Source organism: Enoplosus armatus, chromosome 6 (genome assembly GCF_043641665.1).
Source record: "Enoplosus armatus isolate fEnoArm2 chromosome 6, fEnoArm2.hap1, whole genome shotgun sequence".
NCBI lineage: Eukaryota > Metazoa > Chordata > Actinopteri > Centrarchiformes > Enoplosidae > Enoplosus > Enoplosus armatus.
Genome location: NC_092185.1, coordinates 10,927,665 through 10,952,342, shown reverse-complemented (window position 1 = coordinate 10,952,342; position 24,678 = coordinate 10,927,665). Strand labels below are relative to the sequence as shown.

At 41.9% G+C, this 24,678-nt stretch overlaps 1 protein-coding gene across 2 annotated transcripts in view; it reads right to left on the bottom strand.

The window, feature by feature from the left end:
• Positions 1-24,678, bottom strand: part of roraa (RAR-related orphan receptor A, paralog a) — a 168,340-nt gene that overhangs the window by 31,493 nt on the left and 112,169 nt on the right. The window contains exon 2 of one of the 2 annotated variants that reach the window (XM_070906781.1): positions 23,938-23,967. In XM_070906781.1, coding sequence (XP_070762882.1) covers positions 23,938-23,967 — 30 coding nt within the window. The remainder of the gene's footprint in view (positions 1-23,937; positions 23,968-24,678) is intronic. The other variant, XM_070906779.1, reaches the window with a different exon arrangement.

Below are 24,678 nucleotides of genomic sequence, written 5' to 3'. Positions count from 1 at the left end.
CTGCAGCCTTCAGTTTCTAGAGAATAAATACTGTGGTGGTGCTCTCATAAGACACTGCATGTCTTCAAAGAGCTACATCTAAGGGAGGAATTGATCAGATACTTTTTCTCACACTCGGTAAGAGCAGAAAGGAATAAATTATTTGAACGATGTCTATCTCCTTATATACAACGGCCGCTGATTAATTACCTTAGGGCTTGCTAATGAGAATGTGTAAATGAATACAATGTTAATCTACTATGTATACCATGTTTACTCAAGTTTGCTGAGGCTCAAGAAAAAAACAAAATCCCTTATGTATAAATTATAATAATCCCACATCAAGAGAAAGAAAAAAAAAAATCCATGCTGAGATCAAAGTAGAAAGGCCCGATGTAATCATGTGTCAAAAAAAACCCAACTTCTTTATCCACTCATGTGGGCAAGGTATGTCAAACGTACAGTAGTTTTACTCTGATGATCCTCAATTTGAGGAAAATCTCCCATCATGGCTTTGCTCGTTTCCCCTCTTACCTTCACTTTATCCGCAGTGATCCAGAACACTGAGGCTGATACAGTACATGATGAGAAGAAATGGTAAGAGTTGGAATCTGCTCTGTGTAACAAAGAAACGTCACTGAAAATAAATTTTAAGCATGAGGATCTTGAGGTTTAGATTTGACTAGTGGCAGCAATTTAATTTCCCCCTAAAAATGACTTAAATATACTGTACTGCATGCAATACATATTTGCATAAATGTGTATAATACATACAAATGAAATTCTATATATACATAATAAAGATTTCCTGCTTCATAAAAACAAATAACAAACACACACACACACACACACACACAGTCTGGGAGGTGTCTGTGTTTGGTGTCTTTCATCACAGCAGTGTAACACCGTAGAACATTTCATTTACACAAGGAAGTAGTGCTCAGACAATAGCCATTTGTTTACTGGGACTGATGGTGTCACATTTGGAACTCCATTAGCTTTACTGTTGACTGCAGATCCAGACAAGGAAACATAACATAAGCCTTCAAACAGTTTATTAGTTCAATATTATGTGTATTTGTGTTTGAGCCTGTGTATAACCAGATAATATTGGTGGTAATATTTTTGTCTTAACTGGACAGTACGCGTTATATTGATTGTATTTTCAATGGGAACCAAAACATTTAAACATTTAAGCGTTTAGACCGTAAAACTGTATGTGACAGTGGGACGTCATTAGCAGTGGGGCTGTACAGCTTTGATAGTAATTGAGAATGCTCTGTTTGGGCAGATTCCTCCTCTGTTGCCCCAAGTCACACATTAAAGGCATTAAAACAGCCATCAGCGCAGTAGGAACAGGACTGTCTTCCTCTCCCCTCCAACTATTGACAAAAACAAAACTTAGAGACGACAGCTGCTGATTTGTAACTAAGCGACGGATCCCTGGAAGCAAATAAAGCAGTCGTGCCAGTCTTTTTGCTAGAAAACTATTTGTTTCCCTGTGACAGAAATCCACTGAACGCCACATAAACCCTTAAAAGTTTACATGAGGATACATTTTTTGAGGAGCTATTTCTTTCAATTTATGTGATGCCTTTGTCTCGTGCATTGGATTCTGGGAGCTCTGAAAACGAGCAAAGAGAGAGCTTTTTTCCATCAGGGATGAAGATTTTTTTTTGCCCAAATTAGGCTCCTGTAAGAGGGTGATCATAAGCACATCCTGAGACTTTGAGCGAGGGTCTTTGCTGACGCTGCTGTTGTTGAGGCTGGACTAGGCTGAGCTGAGCAGCCAGGTTGACAAGGACCTGTGCTCAGCACTAGGAAAGCTCTCATCCAGAAACAAGAAGCCCAGGGGAACAAAGACAACAATATGCCAAAAAACCCCACTTGAAAACTACAAAACAACTCAAAAAGCCTCCAAAAGAGTCAATGGTGGGTGATTGCCAGCTGCACTCCAGATTACCAGGCTCTCCGAGAGTCTTTCAGCTATCGCTGAGAGCTGTAGCATCATCTCCAGCTCCTTAATCAGTTCAGCTGGGGAGGAATGGATCCTGACATGCAAAAGGCTCAGCACGATGGGGAATAAACTCATAATCAGCAATCAGATATTCCACATTGCTAGAGGGGGCGGGGAGCTCTTCTCAGATAGGTCAAGGATCTCTCCACAGCCAGTTAACCCCTTTCCTCCAGCTGGGAAACATGCACACACTCATTGTCTGGGACACATTGTTTAGTTGGCTCTGCTGCCTGACTCGCTGAATTAAAATGTTGAGCCCGACACGTGCATAGGAGTGCATCTTTTTCCTCTTGCATATCAATTGTGTAAATACAGTTTCAATTTCAAAACATACTCTGAGTCCATGGATTTCATTAAAGCACCGTGTCCCTGAATAAGCCATGTGCTGCGCCTTTAAACAAAGTTCATTGCCTTGCACATTCTACTTCCTTTCATCTTCGTAATTAGCACTGAAACAGCATTTCTTTTATTTCAAATGAATTCATGTGCATAAAAATCAATCTCAAGCAGACTGTTCTGGCAAGGCTGTTTTTCTTTGTTATTTATGATGATAAAATTCCTTTCATGCATCGCTGGGGTGAGGAGGGCCTAATGCTGCCAACCTTGAGAGTTAGGTTTCACTCCGGCCTGCTCAGGTTCCTCTGGGAGATTCAAACATGCACTATTACATTCCTTTGCCTTGTGGCGCCGTGTAACCAGTGCTAGCAGTGACAGTGAAGTTAGGAGGCTGTAACAACTTCAAAACTCTGTAGTACATATACTCATATCATTTGTCTGTCTTGAAGAGCACCCCCTAGTGCTAAGGAGGATTCACAATCTTTGTTTGTTCATCAGCGCAGACACCAGACCAGATGAGTGTAAATGACGCCATCCTACAAGTAGAAGCCCTAATGGCCTCTGCTGGGACATGTAATCAAACGCCTCACACACTTCTCTCCCTTTTGTAATCAAGCGGCGGAGTGCATGTTGCGACGATCTTTGTTATAACGCTGCCTGCTCCCTCATCTCATCAAAATTCCATGCACCTCTCATTTTTCATCCTTTATTCCCCGCCGGGGTCCCTAGATGCCACAGTCGCTCTCCATGGAGCAGAGGGGAGTGTGACTTAGTATGCTGTGACCTCTGACCCTACCTAATACTTGACTCTACAGCATACTTTTGCTGCTATTCAGGCAATGCCATCACTATTTAGTCTTTTCTATTAATACAAATTCCACAGTCTTCTATATGGGCAAACCTAGGAAATCATTTTCAACAAAGTTCTTAAAAGAAGGGTATACAATGTGCTGAGTAAGCCATACTAGTGACAGTTCTTATCAGCTGGCTGTCACTGAGAGCTCCTTTTTACACCCTAGGTCACATTAACACCAGAAAAGTACTCTGCTCTCATCTCACCTCTGCTGGGCTGACACAGGAGGAGGATAAAGGTGATAAAGCACACAAACAATACTCCTCTTCTTGCCTGCTGCCGGCATGCTTGCCTAGCAGGGAGATCTGATTACAACTGAGAAGAGAGCAGCTTGGTGTTTCATGGAAAAGCAGGTCAACTGGAGAGTGCTGTCAGAGCTCGGGAGTCACCGGCCTGATGGAGGAGGAGGAGGAGAAGCTACCAGACGTAGCGGGGAGAGACGGAGGTTTGTCTCCAGCCGCACAATGACGGGCTTTATTTACTCCGCCATTAAGAACAGAAAGGAGAGGAGAAATGATGGAAGCGAGAGGACTGAGCATGCGACTCTAGGGAGAGATGCATTAGTGTTGTCTGGTGTTCCTCCTCACCTTCTACCTCTTTTTGGTTTCTCTCCCGTCTCCCTCTGGCTCACACACAAGAGACGGAGCTGCCCCACTGCCAACACCTAACTCCTTATGTGTTTTTCTGTCCTCAGTGTTTGAGTCAGACAAAACGCAAAATCAATAATGCCTTTTCTCCCCCATTTCCTCTTTGATGCAACTTCAAAAAGCCAATGGACAGCCCTCCAGAGGCTCACAGAGGAAAAAAAAAAAAGCCAATGGTACGAAACACGCTCAGAATGAAAGTATAGGGGGGAAAACTTCACTCTGCACTCTCTTTAAACATTGTTAACTTCTGAGCCCCAAGTGGCGAAGCCTATGAGGGTAACAGTGATTGAAGAAATTGTATTTATTCTCATTATTAGTCTATATATTTGTAATTTGTTTTATAATGTATACATAAGCCCTCCCTGAGAGTATGCAAATCAGTATTAGAAAGTAAAGGGTTTCTGTGAACAGTGACAGAAAAATATCCAATCGCTCCTTTCTGTACATATTCTACAGTGGAAGTTACAGGAAGAAAGAGAAAAAAGAAATGAAAGTAAAAATGTTCTTTAACTCCATGGACTGTGGTATATGATTATCTAAGGAGTGCTGACAGAGGAAGTATTCTATCAGCAGCTAAATGCTGCATGACAGGGAGACACTTCAAAGGATCTATAAGTGACTCCTGAAATACTGAGTGAAAGTAAAGTAGGAAATTACCCTTAAGTTAGAGGCATTTGACTAAGCCCAGCTCGGTGTTTTACCTGACTGGGGAGCCATATCGAACTGACTGAACTCGGTGTGAATGTTTCAGAATGAGCAAAAATCATCTCGTGTAGACTGATGGTTATCTTGGGCCGCTGCTGTTTGTTGTACCCCCGCTGTTTGATTGGGCATGGGACAGGAGAGTCATTTAACCTCGCCTGTGATTGGACTAATCTGTCAAAACCACAAGGTGTGACTGACAAGACAAGATGACTGACAGCGCTGTCTGGTACCCTGGCAATGGCTTTGACGGCGTCGTAGATTAATGTTTGTAAAAACGACACTCAGATATGGCTACAAAATGACTGTATTCATTTTTATTTGGCTGCTGCAAAGACTGTCATAGTCTCCTCTATGCACTATATGGGCAAATCAATTCCACAGTAATCAATACTTCCATGCTGAGAAGCTATTCATTTTGTATCAATACCTTTTTAAGTATGGATAGTACTTCTGTAAAATGAAGTTTTTATGAAAGTGCATGAAAGTTTTTACATGCATTACGCAAATTACAAATTCAAGTTGTTCTTCATTTTATTTTGTTGGTATTTTTATATGATTGATTATAATCATCTATTGTGTGATTTATGTTATTACAGGCTGGCACATAGCAAAATAATTACAAGAATTATCAATAAAAAATAATAACCTCATAAACAATACAAACTATATCTAATTTAAAACAAAGAAATATATCAAATTCAGAAATTAGTGCCCATCACTCCTCTCTCCACTCCTCTCCTCTCCAGAGTGCACCTCCCTATTCTCCCAACTTCTATGGAGCCAAATGAAAAATCCATGCTCTCAATGGGCAGTCAATATCTCATTAACCAGTCCCTCCACACACAGTCAAGCAGCCAGGATGTTCGTCTAAGTGTGCACAGCACAGACTGGCACACCTCACACACTTTAATAACCTGTGGGGACGCCATTCCACTTCCTCAGCCAGCTAAGAGGCAAGAGAGAGGGCTAAAGCACACTCTTGTTTGTCTTGTCTTTCCCCTACTCCGATAATATATTTTCAATTTGATTGTAACATGTAAATGATTCCTTAAAGACAGTGAAATTGAATCAAAACATATTTCAGAAACGCACACTTTATGGGATATCATTTAGCTCTACAAAATGTAATTTTCTATTATTAATAGTCACAGGAAATATGTTCACATTCACACTAAAATTATTTGAAACATAAACTAAAATAAATACGCTTTTTTTAACATCAGAAGATGTAAGAACACTTTCTCTTAAAATATTCTTTCTTTGTAATTGGGTCTTTTATTTTAAATCCTTGCAGGTGACTTGTGCTATATTTGCCTTCACCTTAATCTGTGGCGATTTTTCCTTTGGCTCTTCATGTCCTCAGTCCCTAACTGGATAATAGCCAATCTTGTTAACCTCTGCTTTAACGTGTGAGAGCCTGCAGCACTGGGTAGTGAGCACTTCAATCGGCCACTGATGGAAAGAGACAAAGAGTACCAAATCTACAGCAAATATTTACAGCCTTGTTAACATAGCCTTAAAGCGCCTATCACAAGATATTTGGCTTTACCTTCTCCACGGCCCCCAGAACATTTTTTACAGTCTAGTACACACTCGTGCTAAATCACATATTTATGTGCAGTCTGCATGCACTGTAGTGGCTTACTGGGCCTTGCTTTCGACAATTTTAAAACACTGTTGCTACGTATACTTCGCCTCAATAATGCGCTTTTTGAAGGGTTAATTATATGTACTGTGGGTGAGACACACTTTTTACCTTTTCTGTTGACCCACACATCAAACAACTTTCTTTAATTATGTAATTGGAATTTTCATCTTAATTGTGCTGAGTAGGCTGGCTAATTTGCATGGGGTAATGAGAGGGATGTTTCCATTACAGGTAATTAGGTACTTGAGAGGCAGTATGATAGAGAGGCTGAATAGAGAGGGAGAGGTGGGTAGAGGGGGGTGAAGGGTAGAGACAAAGCCACAGAGACACATAGAGATGTTTGGTATGATATATTAGCATTATTTTTCAGTGTACAGTATGAAAAACAATTTAAAAAAAAATCACCCCAAAAAATAGCCATGTGCAGTATGAACGTGTGACAATATTAACATGACAATGAAAAAGTGCATGCCAAGGCAGCAAGTCATTGTGCTGTTCATCCATTTCACTGACCATTTTCAGGACGAAATTACTACTGCGCTGGAAATTAGTTTCCAATTATACAGCTTGTTCACATTTTAATTTAATTTCTGACATTGCCACAGTATCCTATCATGACACCAGCAGCTCCAATCAAACTGAAAGTACCAGTAAGGGATAGGAGAGCTAAAAGAAGACATAAAAACTGGCAAATAGACAGGCAGAAACTGGCTACTAAACAGGTTAACTTGGATACAGAAAATGTCAGTATGGCTCATCTCTATTCATATGTCTAAATTACATTAACAGAGAAAAACTATACTGAGTATATACACGTTAAAATGTTGTGTATACGCCACACAAACTAGACAGCACAAGACACTCGATTCTGTCCAAAAATATGGGATTTCATAAAGCCCTTCACTATAAATTGCATATAAAGGACATTAGGTCAAAGGCCAGTTTTCATATGTGTCTCATTGAAAATAAGAGTCAGGACTGCACTCCCTTTCAATTTCACACAATTTCACTGTGAGCCTCACTTCATAAATGAATTCTCACACACTGTGATCAATAGAAGAAGAAAAAAAAGAAATTAACACTATGATCAGAGCAGCCAGTCCCACCAAAGAGGAAGAGACTTTACAGCATCTCACTGGCAAACTGATATGTAAAAATATAAACTGAAATTATGATAAGCTGCAAGGTTTACTATCAATACTGCTAATATTGAAAGTAATGTATGCATTTCATAATAGCACTATTTTTTTCACACATTCAATGTATTTGTATAAGAAAGCACAAATAAGCAGCAAGAATCAAATCAAATGATCATTACTGATATTTTTCATTCAACACAGAATGACAGCTGCCTGTGCCTCATTCTGGTTATTGCATTTGACTGTATCATGTGTGCGTATGAACACATATGTTTGAATATGGTTGCTCACATTTCTCTGTATGGAAGAATGAGAGTGTATTCATATGTCTGAAAAACATGATTATATGCATGTTTCTGTGTGCAAGCATGCATGAGAGAAGTGTGTGCAGTACTGTATGTCTGACTGCACTTTCAGTATCTGTCTGCGCGGATGCGTGTGTGCGCATGTATGCCTGTATGATGGAGGGGGTGGAAGAGCTGGGATTAAGCATAATAGATCAACATCACAACGACTAGGAGGACCCAGTCCTGCTCTCATGGCCACACATGTAAACCCGACTACCCAAAAAATAGGTCAGTGGAACACAACACACTCACACACACAGATATACACACGCACATGCACCAGTATCAACTCAAAGAATCACAGTCTGCCAGTCGCGCCAGTGCCTTGTCGCCCGTCTGCGACCCACGTTCAACACTGCCACGCACATCTTCCCGCAGAACAGACACGTCCTCTGGACTGGAACAACAGGATTAAGAACGGGGCAGAAAGGAATAGCGACAGTAACCCCCCCCCCCCCCCCTTTCTGACCCTCTGCACCCCCCTCTCTGCATGCTACCTCACATCTAAGCCAAAAAAAAACTTCTGCTCTGAAGCTCAGGAGCTGTTCTTGTCAGAGACGTACCCCATGCAAAGATTACACCGGCTGTGGTTTCCACAGCACCCCACACAACAGTAGCAGTGAGAAAACAGACATTGAGAATAACAAAATCAGAGCAAAATACACTTACAGATTCTTACAGGTTAAAGAAATTCTAGCTTCTAGTTTCTCTTTCTGAATAAACAAAAAAGAAATTCTGTTCATGCATGAAAATAAATATTAGAAAAGCTTAATTCACTTGCACGCATTCAGAAGCACTGTATTACTGTATTTCTCCCTCCCTCCCTCTCTCTCTCTCTCTCTCTCTCTCTCTCTGTCACACTCATGCCTTGCAAATGAAATGCAAAGAGTTGGCAGGCATTGAATAGCGGAGCCGTACTTCCCTACTTGTTACTCAGGGTGCAGGATCAGCATGCATTTTGCTCTTACCTTTCATAGCTGAAATCACAAAATACATCATTAAGCTTCGAGTCCATAAGAGAAGAACTATCACCAGCGCAAAGCCCTCCACTGCTGTCTCAGCAGCAGCTGGCCAGCACAGCTCTGTCTCTCAGCCTCCGAGCATGACCACACCAGAATCCATGTGACTGTGACATCAGTGTTCATGTCTGACTGCTCCCCACCCACTAGCCTTTGATTGGCACAGCATGCAGCCAGTAGGGGCGCTGAGAGCTCAGGCAGGGAAGCTGGCCCTCTTCCCACTGATTGCAGTCAGAGCCTTGTATACCGGCTTGCTAGACACAGCACACTCTCGCTATCTTCTGTGGCTTATCTTTTTAGTGCAAGGATAAAGTCAGAACCAGTTCTAGCCGACACCAGTTTTTCACGCTCTTGTTCTGCCCCTTCTACTCTCGTGGTTTTCTTGCTTTTAAAAATGGTGCAATGTCAAGGATATGAAAAAAAGTCAAAGAGGGGATAAAAGGCTAGACGGGGATGAGAGGGGTGAAAGAGAAAAAGAGCAGAGGAAGAACAGAGACAGAAACAGAGAGAGGAAGCAAAAAAAAAAAAAAAAAAGTAAGAGTGGAGAGGATGGATAAGAGGGGATCTGTAATTTTTCTGTGGCTCAAAGATCGAAGCTCTGCTCTTCTCCTCCTCCCTGTCTGTAGATATGAGTGATCAGTGTGAGGCCAGATGTCTGCGAGCAGCGGTGGGCCCTACACAGAGAGAAGATGAGTGGAGCCTCAGCTTCTTCCCCTGACCTCTCAGAGGACCTGCATGCCCCTCTCTCTCTCTCGCACACTCCGGTGGCACTCACACACTCTTTTTGACAGGTGAGGAAGGGGAGATAGTGACGGAAGGGTTTAGATGATCCCTTCCACCCCACAGCGACCGGGCGATGAGTTTCTTGCTATCATTTCTCCCCCCCTCTTTCTCCCTCCTGTGCCCCCTCGCTCTCGCCCCCTGCCTCCCATTCCAGTCCCTACCTCTCTCTCTGTCTGTCTCTCCTCCCCCTCTCCTCGCTCATCCTCTCTCATATGATAATCTGTTCTGACTCCTAACCAGCTGCCTCTCTTTGATACAATATTCTGGTTTTAGTGCAATCCAGCCTTGGCCAATAACCACGTTGCATTTGGCATTTCCATGAATAAGCTGGAGCTCATATCATCTCGTCTCAAGACAAACATCATACAGCTTCAGTTTCAGGCGCTGCAATATTTGAAATCTAAAAATTAAAGGAAAAAGATTTTTTTTTACACCACCAATATTTCAGATTTGGATATTTTAGAGGCTCATTTCACATTCTCTACGATTGTTTGATATTAATAACACTATAGCAGCACTGTATCTTTGCCACAGAATTATGATGCTTCCACAGGGCCAGAATTTCATATTAACAATGCAATTGAAAGAGACATTTAGATTATTTATTTATTCCTGTTTTACACACCAAATATCTATATTCATTTGATGCCTTCTCTTGTGTGCCGTTCATTAAATAAAGGTACTTCTAACCATATATAAAATGGAAATGAGGACTCAGCAGCTTGCAACATAAATCTTCCCATGACAATGTTTCATTAGGACCTCTATGATCCATTAGAGACACTAAACACATTAACTCCCCTTGTGTCAACACTGGTCTCTTATTGCACACCGTCTAATGAACAAAATATCATTCAGAGGCTGATAGCATCAAATGGAGCGTGCCTGGGATACAAACTATGCATAGACAGGCCCGAGTAAACTATTCAAAACCTTGTGATGTCAGAGACATCTCATTTCGAAGTTGGTGTCTTCCCACAAGATCTTCAAAGTTCACCAGATGAGTCAGGGCCAAGTCCCACGCAGGAACATGTTTAACTGCCACTATCTGTGGTCGTCTGGCTGCTGAAACTGGCTGCTGTATCAGTCTCTCTTAAACCAACCGTGGCTCGAGACACTGTGGCTTAACACTGAGCTATGGTTAAGGGAGAAAACAAAACAGAACAAAATATGATGGCAGAGGTTGAGTCTGTTGGTTATCCAAGAACATCTGAGAGGAGGATAACATCCATATTACAATCTGAGCGTCAGGAGAAGAGTTGGACGGAGCACATGTTTTGTCTGCTTACAATCTTAGTGGTGAATAAGTGAAGATCTCAGAGAAATCCCTACAGGTTGGGAGAATTATGAAACAACTGGCTACTTCTAACAACTAGAATCGCCTTATGGTTGTATGCCTCCGCCAACCAGTCAAGTTGCAGTTTACATCCATGTCTGTCCAGACTCATGTAATATATGTGGTTAAGACTTTGAAGGAATTGAATAAAAGGGAATTAAGTGTATTTTTCGGTGAAATGGAAGTCATCACTATGTTGACAGTGAGGAACATGCTGTCTTCAGTGAGAGACTATTTTTACAGATGAGTACAGAAAACTGAGAACGTCAGATGGTGCAACGACAATCAACCGAAGCTCAATATCAGCAAAACCAATGTCTCTCTCTCTCTCTCTCTCCTTTCTCTCTTCCTTATCATGATTGTGTACCGTAATGTTGGTCTATTCTGTACATACAACATCTATTGCACATCTGTCCGTCCCGGGAGAGCGATCCCACCTCTGTCGCTCTTCCTGAGGTTTCTTCCATTTTGCCCATTAATGGGATTTATTCCTCATCCGAGCCGAGGGTCTAAGGATAGAGGGTGTCGTTTGCTGTTCAGATTGTCAAAAGTCCCAAATTTTGGATATGTCATAGGGATAGGGATATATGAATAAAATTGATTTGACTTGTTAAGCTTTGTTGTTCTTGTTCGGCTGTATGTCAATTAGTGTGTAAGTTCATTGAGGGAAACAAAAAGTCAAATTCCTTGAATGCGTTCACATGCTTGGCCAACTAAGCTTATTCTGATAGAACAGGAAGTTGTAACCATGACAGCAGACAATGCTTGAAATGTGGATGTTGCTGCAAAGAAGCTACAAATTCTAAAACATGGATGTTTCACACAGATCTTCAACCCAGCAGCACAGACGATTTATACAAACACCGCAGTTTCAAGGTGGGCACCCAAGATTACTGTTTTCAATTCAGTATCCGACCAAACATGAAACATGGTCACAATCTCCTCTTCTGTTCCTGAGTGATGGCCTTGAATAATGGCCAGAAAAGTGTTTTTGCAGAACATTATGATGTCACTGTGAAGTTGACCTTTGACATTTTGGATATAAATGTCATCACTTCAGCATTTTATCCAATTAGACATTTGTTTTAAACTTTCCATCGTAATTGGTGTATGAATTCTTGAGCCAAAAACCTGTTTTGTGAGTTCACAGTGACCTTGGCTTTTGTCCTTTGACCACCTAATTCTAATCAAGTCATCCTTGAGTCCAAGTGGACGTTTGTGCCAAATTTGAAGAAATTCCCTCAAAGCATCCTGAGATATTGGGTTCACGAGAATGGGAGGAACGAATGGACAACCCGAAAACATAATGCCGTCGGCCACAGCTACCTGCCGGTACTGAGGAATAATATTTGCATCTAAACACAATAGCCTTTCATAGAACTTTTCAGTGCACTACAGGTCTAATAACAGTGTCCACTAACTCTCTATCCATCCATTTTCACGTTTTAAGGGTTGGTTCACCCAAATCACAAAACAAAAACAAAAACAAATACTACTTTCTTAAACAGTCCCTGTGAAAACTGTCGCGCTCCTGTGGCTTAGGGGTTAAGACACCGACCATGAACCTCCGTGATTAAAATCTGTCCCATCTCTCTGTCCCCTCATTTCCTGTTATCTCCCTACTCTTGCTATCTAATAAAGTCATTACATGCCCCCATTACATTACATCTTTCAATATTGTGAGCATGACAAACAAAATTCCATTAATCTCCATTGCATTGGCTCACAAGGAGAAATCTCTGCATAGCCAGAAAGCACCAGAGATAAGTGAATTTGTTATTTTGGCGAAACGACCCTTTAAGAAAAACATAAGCCTGATAAACCAATCTTGATGTTGTTCTATCCTTTAAGCTCTACAATAAATATAGTGCCTCCAACTGTATATAATTGTGCTTAAAAGCCCAGACCTCCCTAAGGAGAAATGTTTCCAGCAAAGCTGCTTCATTTGCTCTTGATCACACTCTCCCTCGACTGCTCCACATTACCAGTGACAGTATGCCAATACACCACTGATACTTGTTCATTAGGGCATTGATCAAGCCGCAAAGGCACTGATGGTCAAATGTCTGTGAGTATTAACGCAGTGATCACTGATGTGTAGCCATCAATAGAATAATTTCAGTCAATCACTTCTTTATACCCCTGAGTATACAACAGAAATCGAGATGGTGAAGCTGCAATGACTCCAGGAGGGACAGAGTTTCTGTCAATGCATTAATGGTACAAACACTGGGCTGAACAAAGCACAACACATTACATTTGTGCATTCAGACCAGCCCAGTCTCGCACTCCTCTCGGATTAATTCAAGCAAATGTATTTACTGTAAACAAGCCCTGTGGAATGGAATTCAATTGAGATGAGGTGCAGAGCATCCACTGGTGGCCCCGGAGGAGACGAGAGGACCAGAGCTGATAATGGCCTCATTAGCAGTCTGTCAGTAGCCATTCCACGCACAGACTCACCATGCAGCTGATCCATGTTAACTCTTACAGCTCTGGACAGGCCTCAAACCTCAACCCCACAGGATAAACAGTTACGGACTTCCTCATTTTGTGTCCCAATCTAATTGTGAGGTATTTTAGATAGTTGAGACTTATATTCCACCACGGAGCCACCTGGGTGTTTGAAACTGCACCACCAGCCTGAAGCAGCGGTAGAATTAACAAGCTCCAACAGGCACTCCATGAAAACAATACAGATCAATTTAATATAGATGCCAAGGAGTGGAGGGCATAATATTAGAACCATAACAGCACCAGCCCACACCACACAATCATAAACCAATTTAGGGCCATTCCAGGCAATTTCCTGGGGGCTTCCACTTGTGGGAAGACTTCAATAAATCACACAGACAACAAAGGGAATATCTATTTCAGTGAAAATAGAGGACACTATTGGGTTATGTCCAGAGGACTGCGGAGGGTTGCATTTAAAGACACGTTTAAATAAAAGCAGTGAGAGTTTAAAAACATACTACACGCCGCTTCTGTTCGCGGGTTTTATGGTATAATGTGTAGCTACAGGAAATGCTGTTAACTCATTACGGCTAATGGATTTTCCATGGAGCAGAACAGTGCGTCTAGTCTAGCGAGGTAGCAGCTGTAGGTACGTCTTGTGTTTATTTTTACGATCTTAACAGTCTATATTAGATGACTTTATATTGGTGACTGTATACACTGCCCTTCATCCTTAATATGCACATCGGCCCCAGGGCCAGCTCAGCACTATTCTCTCTTTCTATCTGTCAGTCAATACGCATACACACAAGCCCAATATTTATAGAACAGCAGGGTCAAAACGATGACATATGAAAGCATATCATTCCTACATAGGTGAAGTGTACACCTGTCAACTGTCATGTAATAAGAATCAACAACACAGTACTTATAGTGAATGGTTGACAAGGCTACAGCCTTTTGTTTAACTGCCACCGTTATTTATAGAGCTAAATTTAAATCTTTTGTGAACAAACACAAAAATAAGAGCCTCTGGTATTTCCAAATCAATTGAATCAAATGTATTGCATCAAAGAAAAAAAAATGCAAGTACTGTGTCACCATGGTAGCAAAGCCAATTTGTCCTGCATGGACTGACCAAGCTTCACATCATTTAAGGCAGACTTGCATGCCTGCTCCACATTAAATGGCCCCTTGCAGGTATGAGAGAGGTGGTGACAAGAGGCTGTGAACAATATGATAAGCACTACACTGCTTCAATGAAAAATATCAAACGCCCTCAGCTGCTTTTTAGTCGCTATTTTGTTTAGTGGCAGTTAAGTGGTTTAGTTATTTCTCTGCTAGATTTACACTAAGTGGAATGATAGGCCATTTCTTTCGGTCTTTGGGTAATTCAGCAGCAACAACACTGTTTACAATCTGCTCACAGGAACTGGATGTTCAATTGATTGATCCAGCCTTGAAAAAATAGGAATAAGTCATAGTTTATTTATTTGGTTTATCAGATGAAAAGGCAGTGGTAAGGAGACATAATCAGCACTGCTGGAGTGCTATCATATATCTCACAGAGCAATTTTTCAATAGATCAATAGGAATCAGATTTAACAATGAATTGCACTGCATCTCTTTTGTGCGAAGCTGCCCCTGGGAACAGAAAGGAAAGGGATAGGAGGATAGAGAGAGAAGGAGCGAAAGGGAACGAGGAGGGGAGATTATCGCAGGCATGGCAGCCTGTGTGAGAGGCTTAGCCTGGCTAGGCAGGGAGGTGGAACCCTGTGAATTCTAATGAACTGGCAAGACTCCCCCAAAACCAGCTCCATCTCCATGGCATGAGGACGACAGGAGGGAAGGAGGAGGTGATTAGGAAGGTGCAGCCCCTCTATGGCAAACCAAACAGAGCAGGTCATTTTCCCTGTGATAATTATGGCTATAACCAGGCATGAGGGATTGGTAATGGACCTGCTTATTCTTCATGCCCTGCGCAGGCAACCGCTGAGCCTGTCAAGGGGAAAAGCATGATGATGTGTTTTTTTTCCTGTTGGTAGGGTGACTCTGGTAAGAGTTGCAATGGTTGTTGAAAAGGGCAGCAGGGGACCATGGCCTTTGAGGGAGAAGTTAACGAATGAACTTCATTATTGAGGAGCATACCAGGGAGACCCCCCGGCGTGTGTGATGTATTACCTAGCGTCAAACTAACACACTCCCCCAACATCACCAATATAGCCTGACATCAGCTCTGGGGGGAGGTAGGCGTGTAAACTAAAATAGTTAACCTTCTGGCTTAAGGCGAGAAGAAAAGAAGAAAACAGAGAAACAAACTGTGATGTACAAGATTTGCATCAATACATTTGTTTTCAATAAATAAAATTTATATTTTAAAACCTCCAGATGACTACATTTTTCCTCCACTTTTAGGCTGAACAATTTCACCTTTATTCTCTCAGTTCAAACACCAAAGTGAGTAATGAGGCAGAGCCTTTTCCTGTGACTGCTCAGCGCAGAAACCCTCAGAAGAAAACTGTTTTAGCTTAAACTAACACATATTTAATGTTCTCTCTGTGACTTCAGGTAATGCAGTTGGTCCGGTGAGGCAGTCCAGATCAACGCAGTGTAGATTACTCTCATTTATTTAAAAGCAGCTCTGTTCAAGCATGAAAGTTACTTTTCCTAAGTTCTATGAGCTTTATAAATACAAGTGACCCACTGGAGGGACTAATGTTTTCCTCAAGATTGAGGGAGATCTTCAGGCTATGCGCGACGTGCACCACTTAGCCTTCCCCCTTCCCCTCTTCCACCGGGCCTGACTGGAGTTTCTCTATGGTGGACGGGACGAAGGAGCTCTTTTACTGAGCGCACTCTCAACACTTTTACTCTTGACTTATGAGGATGCCATGGGTGCAGGGGAGTGATTCATCACTGGGTGTGCTCCTCTTGCACCCTCACACATTAGTAATGTGGTCCGCTGAGGAGGAGTCCTGTCATCAGTCTGTACCTGGACCCTCTGAACAAGGTAGGTCAACAGGAGGCAGCAGCGGCTGGCCCACTTTTAGTCTTTCACAGCACCTTTAAGTTTCCTCCAGCTCCGCCACAGCTGAGCCTGACGGACATACTAAGACCAGTCTGGTCAAGGGGAGACACTGCCTCGGTGCTGAAACTGGTGTACTAACTATATCTGTTGACTCAGGGAAGCTTGTCCTCCCTGTGCCCAAGTACAGCAGGCCAATTGAAACTTGGTGAGAGGTTAAAGCAAGGGGGAGTGGGGGTATCTTCATTTAAAATATTACAGAGTGTAAAAGCAAAAAAAAAAAAAGAATTGAAAAACAAAAAAGAAATGATTCATAGTTTGGATGAAAAGTTCCCAGACTTATCCATCTGAAACCGCCTGAGGGAATTTCATCACAAGACTCCCTAGTCTTCTGTAATACAGCCGCAACAAAATAAGTGGCAAACACATGATCGTCTGTTCTTTCACAAAATATAGAGCCACTTTAAGTCAGCATAAGCTTTTGACCTTAACATTGCAGGTAATGCACATTTAAATACCTACCTCAGTATTCATGTTTGTCATTTTACTTGTGAAGATTAGGTGTAAAAAGGCTATTTGAAACCAAAACACAGGATTAAGGGATAATGCTGCTCTGTGTCTTGTGAGTCGACCTTGATTCTGTAATCCAGCACAATACTGGAGAACAGCATATTTCTCCCTCTTGTACATTCAATACTCTCACTGTAAAACAGCTCACTCTGATGTAATGGCAAACGCATAATGGCAGCACGCTGAAAGAGAAAGTAATCTGAATTAAGGGGAACTTCATTGTAATATCTGTAAATAGAACAGGAAATAGTATTACAAGATTTGTACAAAAAGTATTATTGACAGCACCTTTACACTGATTGATATAAAAAGGAGGAAACATGTGTGAGCTGACAGTGTTGTTAATGTAAGAGAGGAGAAAAAAAATCTAAGTGAATTTATTTGAATTACGCAGACCTGCACTTTAATGACCACGTGAGAAATGAACTTGATCTTTAAAGTGAACCAACCTGCAGTCAGCCACGGCGTTATTAAGGACTGTGCCACTTAATCAGAGGGGATGCCAATTTAGCAAGCAGCTAACTATGCAGGAGGGACCCTGTGTGGCAGCAAACACATTATAGAGCATTGTGTCACCTGACTTGCGTATACATGCTCTCCTCTCTTCTCCCCAATCTGCCTTATTTTCCTGACTCCATATCTCCTTTCCCATTTTTTTTCTTTCTTTCCCTTCACCCTGCCGCAGACACAGTAGAATGAAAACCTGCCTTTGATGTCTGGGATCCTATAATGCTGAGCAGTAGAAATCCGCATGCCTGTTATCTGTAGAATCTTAATGATGACGGCTAACTTCACAATGGGTTAACCACATCTCTCTGTTCTTGCACTGCACACCCACAGAAACACAAATTAATAGCAACGGGGGAAAAACAGCATTCCTCTAATAAAGCAGATTCAACAAAATGTGCACAATGCGATCAGCACAAATGTCAATGTCTAATATCACCGAGAGCTTTTGTGAGCACTTCTGCTTTCTTCTCTGTGGATGTAACTTTTTTTTCTTCTCTACTTTAGTTTCTCAACAGAATGACATTATTTGTCGGAAAGATATGATTCTCACTTCATATTCATCTAATTGAGTTTCAATAAACATTTCATGCAAACAGTCTAGTTTGTTGTGTTTTGTCCCGACATTTTTTTTTTTTTCTTTGATGCACTGTGACGATTATTATTGATCTTGAAATGGAGCTTACAAGATATTTCAAAATAATTTTATTATAGGGGACATCTTACTCGTTGCATGGTTTATTCAACAACATTCTTCTGAATAATTCAGGAATTCAATTATATATGTTAATTTTACCCGCCTTTATTCATGCATGATATTGCATCAGAATTTTCATATCCTAAAAAATCCATAATGGAATATTTCTGACAATACATTTTTTCATTTTTGCTCTGCTTCAGTTTAGTAAAAATTGTCTCAAAGTGCACTTCAGTGAGAAGTGAATACCATCAGTATCAGACACATGCTGGACAGAGTGATAAGCTCTGAGCACGAGAGGACAGTCTGTGTGTATGGCTGCGACTGACGAACTTGATGATGGCACAAGGACATTTAATTATGTACCCCATTTTAAAGCTCCCCATCAGCATCAGTCAGGATCATATCTGGAGGAGCTCCATGACCTCCGCCTCTGTCGCCCTCCATGAATCAAACCTTTCATTACATGCTGACACTCTTGTCCTGCGCTGAATGTGTGTACACCATGGGAAAGTGATGAGACATTGGAAACCTGATGAGTGATGGATAACCTGCGCTTGTGCAAAGGCTGGCCGGCTGTGTGCCACAGCGAGCGCGAGGCCGGCCGTGCCCTCCCAACCATGCCAACTGCTTCGCCGGGCAGACGCCACCATCTCAGCACAGCCCTCGCTCCCTGGCCCCTCTCACCTGAGGTGGCAGACAGCCGGCAGAAGACAAATCGCCAGCAGCAGATGGGGCCACTTACTTTGGCTGGCCCATCCAAGCATTGTGTCCTTGTCACATGTCACTTACTCTTGTTTTCTGGTCTGACAACACTTCAAGACGGGGCCTTTCAGTTTTGGGTGAGACACAAAAGGGAAAGGGTGAGGAAAAGCTGACGAGGCCTCTCTTCGCTCCGACTCAAATTCTCTGAAAGAGCCGGCACCAAGAGAAGAACCAGATTAAGAGCCAACAAAAGCAGAGCACCCCCACAAAAAGCTGTCGTGCACCCCACGGTTCCCCTCACCACTCTGCTCCTTATAAAACATCCTGGGCCCCCAGGAGGTGATAAAAAGAAGCGTCCTTACCCACAGAAAGTATGCAAAGGAAGTGCATGTACAAAGGCCATTTGCAATTTTACAAAATGGCAGACATAATGCTCTTACTGAAAAATGAGGACCTGCCATATTGTGTTGGAGAGGAAAAAGTATGGGAGCAGAGGAAAAATGGAGAAAAATCATGCTGGCCTGGTTTACGACAAATAGATAGCTCTATTGATTTCCCTTTTACAGTGACTGTCCATCCCTCACTGTTGTGATTACACTGACCTATTTCAGAAAAAAAATAGCCGTCTATTATAGATTAAACCAAAATGTCCAAAAAGAAAATACCCTTTTTTTTGTGGAACAAACAAATAGAGTAAGATGAAACATAACCTACAGTACAGAGGGAGAAAAAGATTGTGTCAATTTAAGCGTTCAATGTTGCTCTGGGAGAAGAGGAAACAACGAGTTCTAGTACCATGCTGAGAATCAAATAACTTTCCACAGAAAGAGCGGATGTGCTTGGTGGGGCCCTGCATTGTCAATTTCAATCCTAACAAAAAGGCCACAACATTGAAATGATTGCAACGTTTAAACATAATAAAGCCAATTTTACAAAGTTGGAATAATGTTTAGTAAAAACAACAGAGTATAACATATTTGATAATAACCTAATGTATTATATGTACTACTGTATTGTGTTTTTCACTCTAATACACTGGTGCACAGTTCAGTGTTGTATGCTTTGTGCTGATGATTCCTCTGCGTCTGTGTGTATTGCTGTGTGTGCTCGTCCTGCTCCACTATGTCTGTGCTGTGCGTCTCACTAGACTATCTCTCTCCGCGTAGCTCAGGGGACTCTGGCTGGCTGATCTTCATTATCAGCCCTAGCTTAACAATGTACTGGATGCACTTCCCACATGAGTGCAACTAACAAATCCCCACAGAGCTGAATCAAGGCAACAATGTGATGAAATACCTTCAAACAACCACTGAGCATGGAACACTGAGCTATGCAGAGACAACTCACACTGCCCCGGGCGATTCCACAGGAGTGCGCCTGTTGCCAAGCAAAATTAGACAGCAACTGGGACATATTATTCTCCTAAATTGGCAATGTACAGCACTATTAAGGACCATAAATCTCATGTTTGATTAACTGAAAATACCTCAACTCACAGAGCCAATGCATTAGCATTCTACAACTCCAAGCGGGATCTGCCATGTCATTTAGGAGTAAAGCAGATGCTTTACCAGGGTAGAAGCTGTCATTGTGCTATGAGAACACAGAGAGCATTATTGGGATTAATAATGCCGTTAGCATATTTTTCCAAACATACACCAGACTACTTTTATGAGAGAAATTTCAAATGCACAAAGGCATGAAATCTACAAACTCTGGCTTTATAACTTTTAGTCTCAATGACTGATAATTTCTCTGTAACTCTGCACTGTTTTTCCAAGGCAGTGCAGAAGAATCTAAATCATCTGGTGCCTTTAAAACAGATTGGCTGTACTATTACTATGTGAGTGCAGATCTCTGACGAGAGAAACTCAATACAAGCTGCTAGCAAATAAATGAAGATGCAGGAGCAGGGCCATGTTTCTCAATCAGCGTAAGGAGTCTGTCACCACAATGGAGATAAATATAGGGTGAAAAAACTGCGACTCTCTACATCGTATCTGTAAGACTGAAGAGAGGAAGCCTCGTCTGTCTCCTTTTCTCTTTTCCTGGAGTTACATTTGTACTACTGCCTCCCTCTGGCCACTCCATTCCCAATCTAAACTACATATAGTCCACATTAATACAGGGGATTCGCAGAATAACACAAACACCTGTGAAATATAAGGAAATCAAATACAATGACAATGCACGAATAGTGCTTGAATAATAGTGAATAGTGTGATGCTTAAATGTTTCAGCTTTTGATGAGACTGCAAATTCAGGTGATTTTGGTGATTTTTTAAGGACATTTTTGGTGTTGCCATATTGGATTTTATTATAATATTGTAAATTGTTTCTGTTATTTGGACATATTAGCATAGTGTTTATTTAATCCTCTAATATTTTACAAAGCAAACTGTAAAGAAATATGAATATTTAATGTATATACACAAGCCTTTGTCTTGTTGTGCATCATAGTCTGAACAGTCAGTCAGACAATCTATATTGTGCATCTACAGTTGCAAGAGAGAGAGAGCATTAGCTCTAGGTAATCAGGGGATCTGCTCTGTTCGAGGAAGAGCATCCTGGCTACACGACCTGTGTGTGTGTGTGGGTGTGTGTGTGTGTGTGTGTGTGTGTGTGTGTGTGTAAGCTAGCTCTCTGCTATTCGAGCTGTGAGACAGAGACCCAGACTGCTGATGGTAGATTAGAGGTGAGACGTCTAATCTCAGTGTAATCAGCTACTGCATCTGATCCTCCGCTCCACACCATCTCTCTCAACAGGTCCAAACAGAATCTCATCTCACAGCAACGCAGCTTTGCCGAGGTAGGAGAAGGTGTATCTGGTGTCCACCATCAATGTGAAAACTACAATATAAAATTCAAGCCTGTGATCTCTTGCTGTCATCTCTTTTTGAAACAGGCAGTTTCAGGGATACATCAACTGCTACTTAAAGTCCATTTAAAAGAGCATATGTAACTGTCAGGGAAATGTACAGGAAAACCACAGTTGACTTCTTGCTGAGAAGCACAGCCTTGTGGTAAAAGAGAGTGCTGGCGTGGGGCCGCCCCTTATGGGGAATGAAGAAAGAAGGGGGGGAAAGAGAGAAAGAGAGAGAAGAGAGGGTGCTGCCTCAGACAGTAAATCTACGTAAGTCGTTATAACAGCCAGAATGGGGAGAGGACATCACAGTCATTGGCACAATGATATAAGTATCTGTTTTCATCTAGAATACTCCACCTTCTGATGGCTCAATGATTAGTCCAGTCGTATGGATGGAAGAGGGAGGTAGAGGAAAGAAAGATGGGAGAGGAGAGGAGAGGAGTCTGCCAGTGAACAGCTGCCTCTGTAATTTATATTGATGAGGGGACTGGCATGGCGGGGAGCTTCCAGCAGTTTGATCACTCAGGCAGAGTGGGGAGTTAGTCAGAGACACGGCCCATCCCTGTGGTCTGGGTTGGACTGGGAAGACCTCCTAAACACACACACACACAAACACACACACACACACTTGCACGCAAGACTGCCAAGCTCACATTACGAGCGGCGGTGTGGACTGGCGTAGTGGGGAAGCCAATGTTTTCACTCCGAGAACAGAAATAGATCTACAGCCTGACTATAACCATGTAGGGCAGAGCGATCTCCCTCATTATTACTCCACCAGCCATATAATCACCAGGCTTCTCTGAAAAAGACCTTCCCTCCACATTCTCAATGACCATTAACTGGCCCTTGAACTTCTTCTTGTGCACACAGTTCTGACAAGGTTCTACAGCCGCCTCCTGTCTGTGAGGCACAGCAATCAACTACTTGTTAAGGGGCTTTACTTTGATTTCCTCCCATGGACAAGATTTGAATATTTCTCACTGAAATGAGACAGCGTAGTCCAGTCTCTGCCCAGGACTTTGAACCCAAGACTCTTAAATCATGCTCTTTGATTTGAGCCCCCTTCCGGTGTAGAGGTGCTTAGCGCCACACTAATTAAGATAGTGGGGCGGCGGATGGTGGGTCAAAGCGTTTCTGTTCTACCTTGAAGATATCCTGACACAAACACGAACATGCACACACACATCAAAAAAAAAAAATACCATAGCCCCTCCAGACAAGCAAATAGCTTAACACACAATCATGCTGCTGTTTTGACGGGGCTGTTTGAGTAAGGTAGAGCTGTCTAGCATAGCAGATCATATCCTTTGCCCTGCTGTCTGATGTAAGAAAGAGCCGGGGTGTTTTACAGGGCGAGATGCATCCTCTCACAATCTGAAATGCTCTGACCGCTCTTACAGAAAAGCCCTCTGGCCGTCCCTCTCCACAAGTTTCTTCAGAGTGATCAGAGCGAAAGGATAGCCTTCAGGGCTAGTTTCTTCCATTCACACAGTGGGGTATGAACACACACGCATAAATGTACACACATGCACCGACACACTGCAGTACACAACACAAAAGCGTTTTTACATGTCTTTTCGATTGCACTTCACACGTGTCAAAATACAGTACAAATCTCTTGGAAATCATTGATTTCTACAGGTTTGACTGTTCATCAATTCTTCATGAGCAGACTGAAATGAAAAGGCAGTGGTGGTTAGAAAAGCCTGTGTACTATTGTTGTAGTGCACAAAGAAGTCTTGCATCTCACATGTGAGACATGTGTCACATATTGCGCCTGTATCTTTCAATTTCAGTGATATGATCTGAACTTGAAGAATACAAACTCTTGGTAGTTAATGCAGCCTCAGAGGTTACAAACCACCACACAACACCACATCCGCGTTGTTCAGCTGCAAGGCCTTGCAGAAAACAAAGAAGTGCTTCAGCACACTGTCTGCTTCAACTGTGCGTGATTATCAAACAGTCATAAGACTACATAGCGTTTTAATTTCCTCTCTGGGGTTATCATCCTATTCTCTGCAGGATGGAGAAATACGAAATACTGAAAGTGAATGGCACAGATCTAATTGAAGGTATTGAGTTATTACAATACTAGTCAGGCAACAATATGTATATAGGCACTGATGAAAGAGGAGTCAACATAGACGGAAACAATATACTGTATATGAGGCATGGAGAATTTTTTTTCCACATTAAGTTTGTGTAGAATTTGTCTGATTGGACGTCTGACATTTTTACGGCCTTAAAATTGTAGTGCAACAGATATAAAAGTAATAAAAAAATCTTTGTACTCACAGGTATGTGTCTTCTTTGTTACTGAGATACCTGCAAAGAGAAAACAAACCATGAAAAAATACATAAAAACAACTGTAAAATACCCAGTACAAACCATCATTTACATGGAGCTCTGCTTATAACTAACTGATAGTGATGATGGCGATGAAGAGGTAGACCCCGTGGCCCAACAGACTGTCACTGTCCAAGGTCACTGAGGTGGCAGGCCCAGGGCAACTATGTGTGTAGGCTGGTGTCTGACCTACGGCCATGCTACATCAACATCCACGACAAGGTGGCTGAAACTCTTTCCACTGCGGGCAATGAATGAAGAATTATACTAAAACAAACAACATTTGGAATGCTAATGTCTTGAGCTAATGTCTGATTGGGCCTGAGCTCATGACTAAGCCTGTGGCCCAGAGCGGGACGGAGGCACTCCGACCTCAATGTCAGTTAGTTCATCCTTTATTTAATCAGGTACAGTAGTCTCACTGAGGCCAGGACCTCTTTTTCAAGAGAGACCGTACACAAAAATGTATATGAAAGCATAAGAAAAAAGGTATAATTGAACCACAAATTAACGTACACAATAAATGACATGTAATATTTGAAAGTCTAAAATTGAAATGGAATGACTTCATTTGTACGGCTCATAGTACGTAAAATTGGTTTTTAGAAATCTTGAGATAATATTATAGATAATTATAATGCAATACAAGCGTGGACGTGCACAGATTAGACATATCATTCATATAGTGT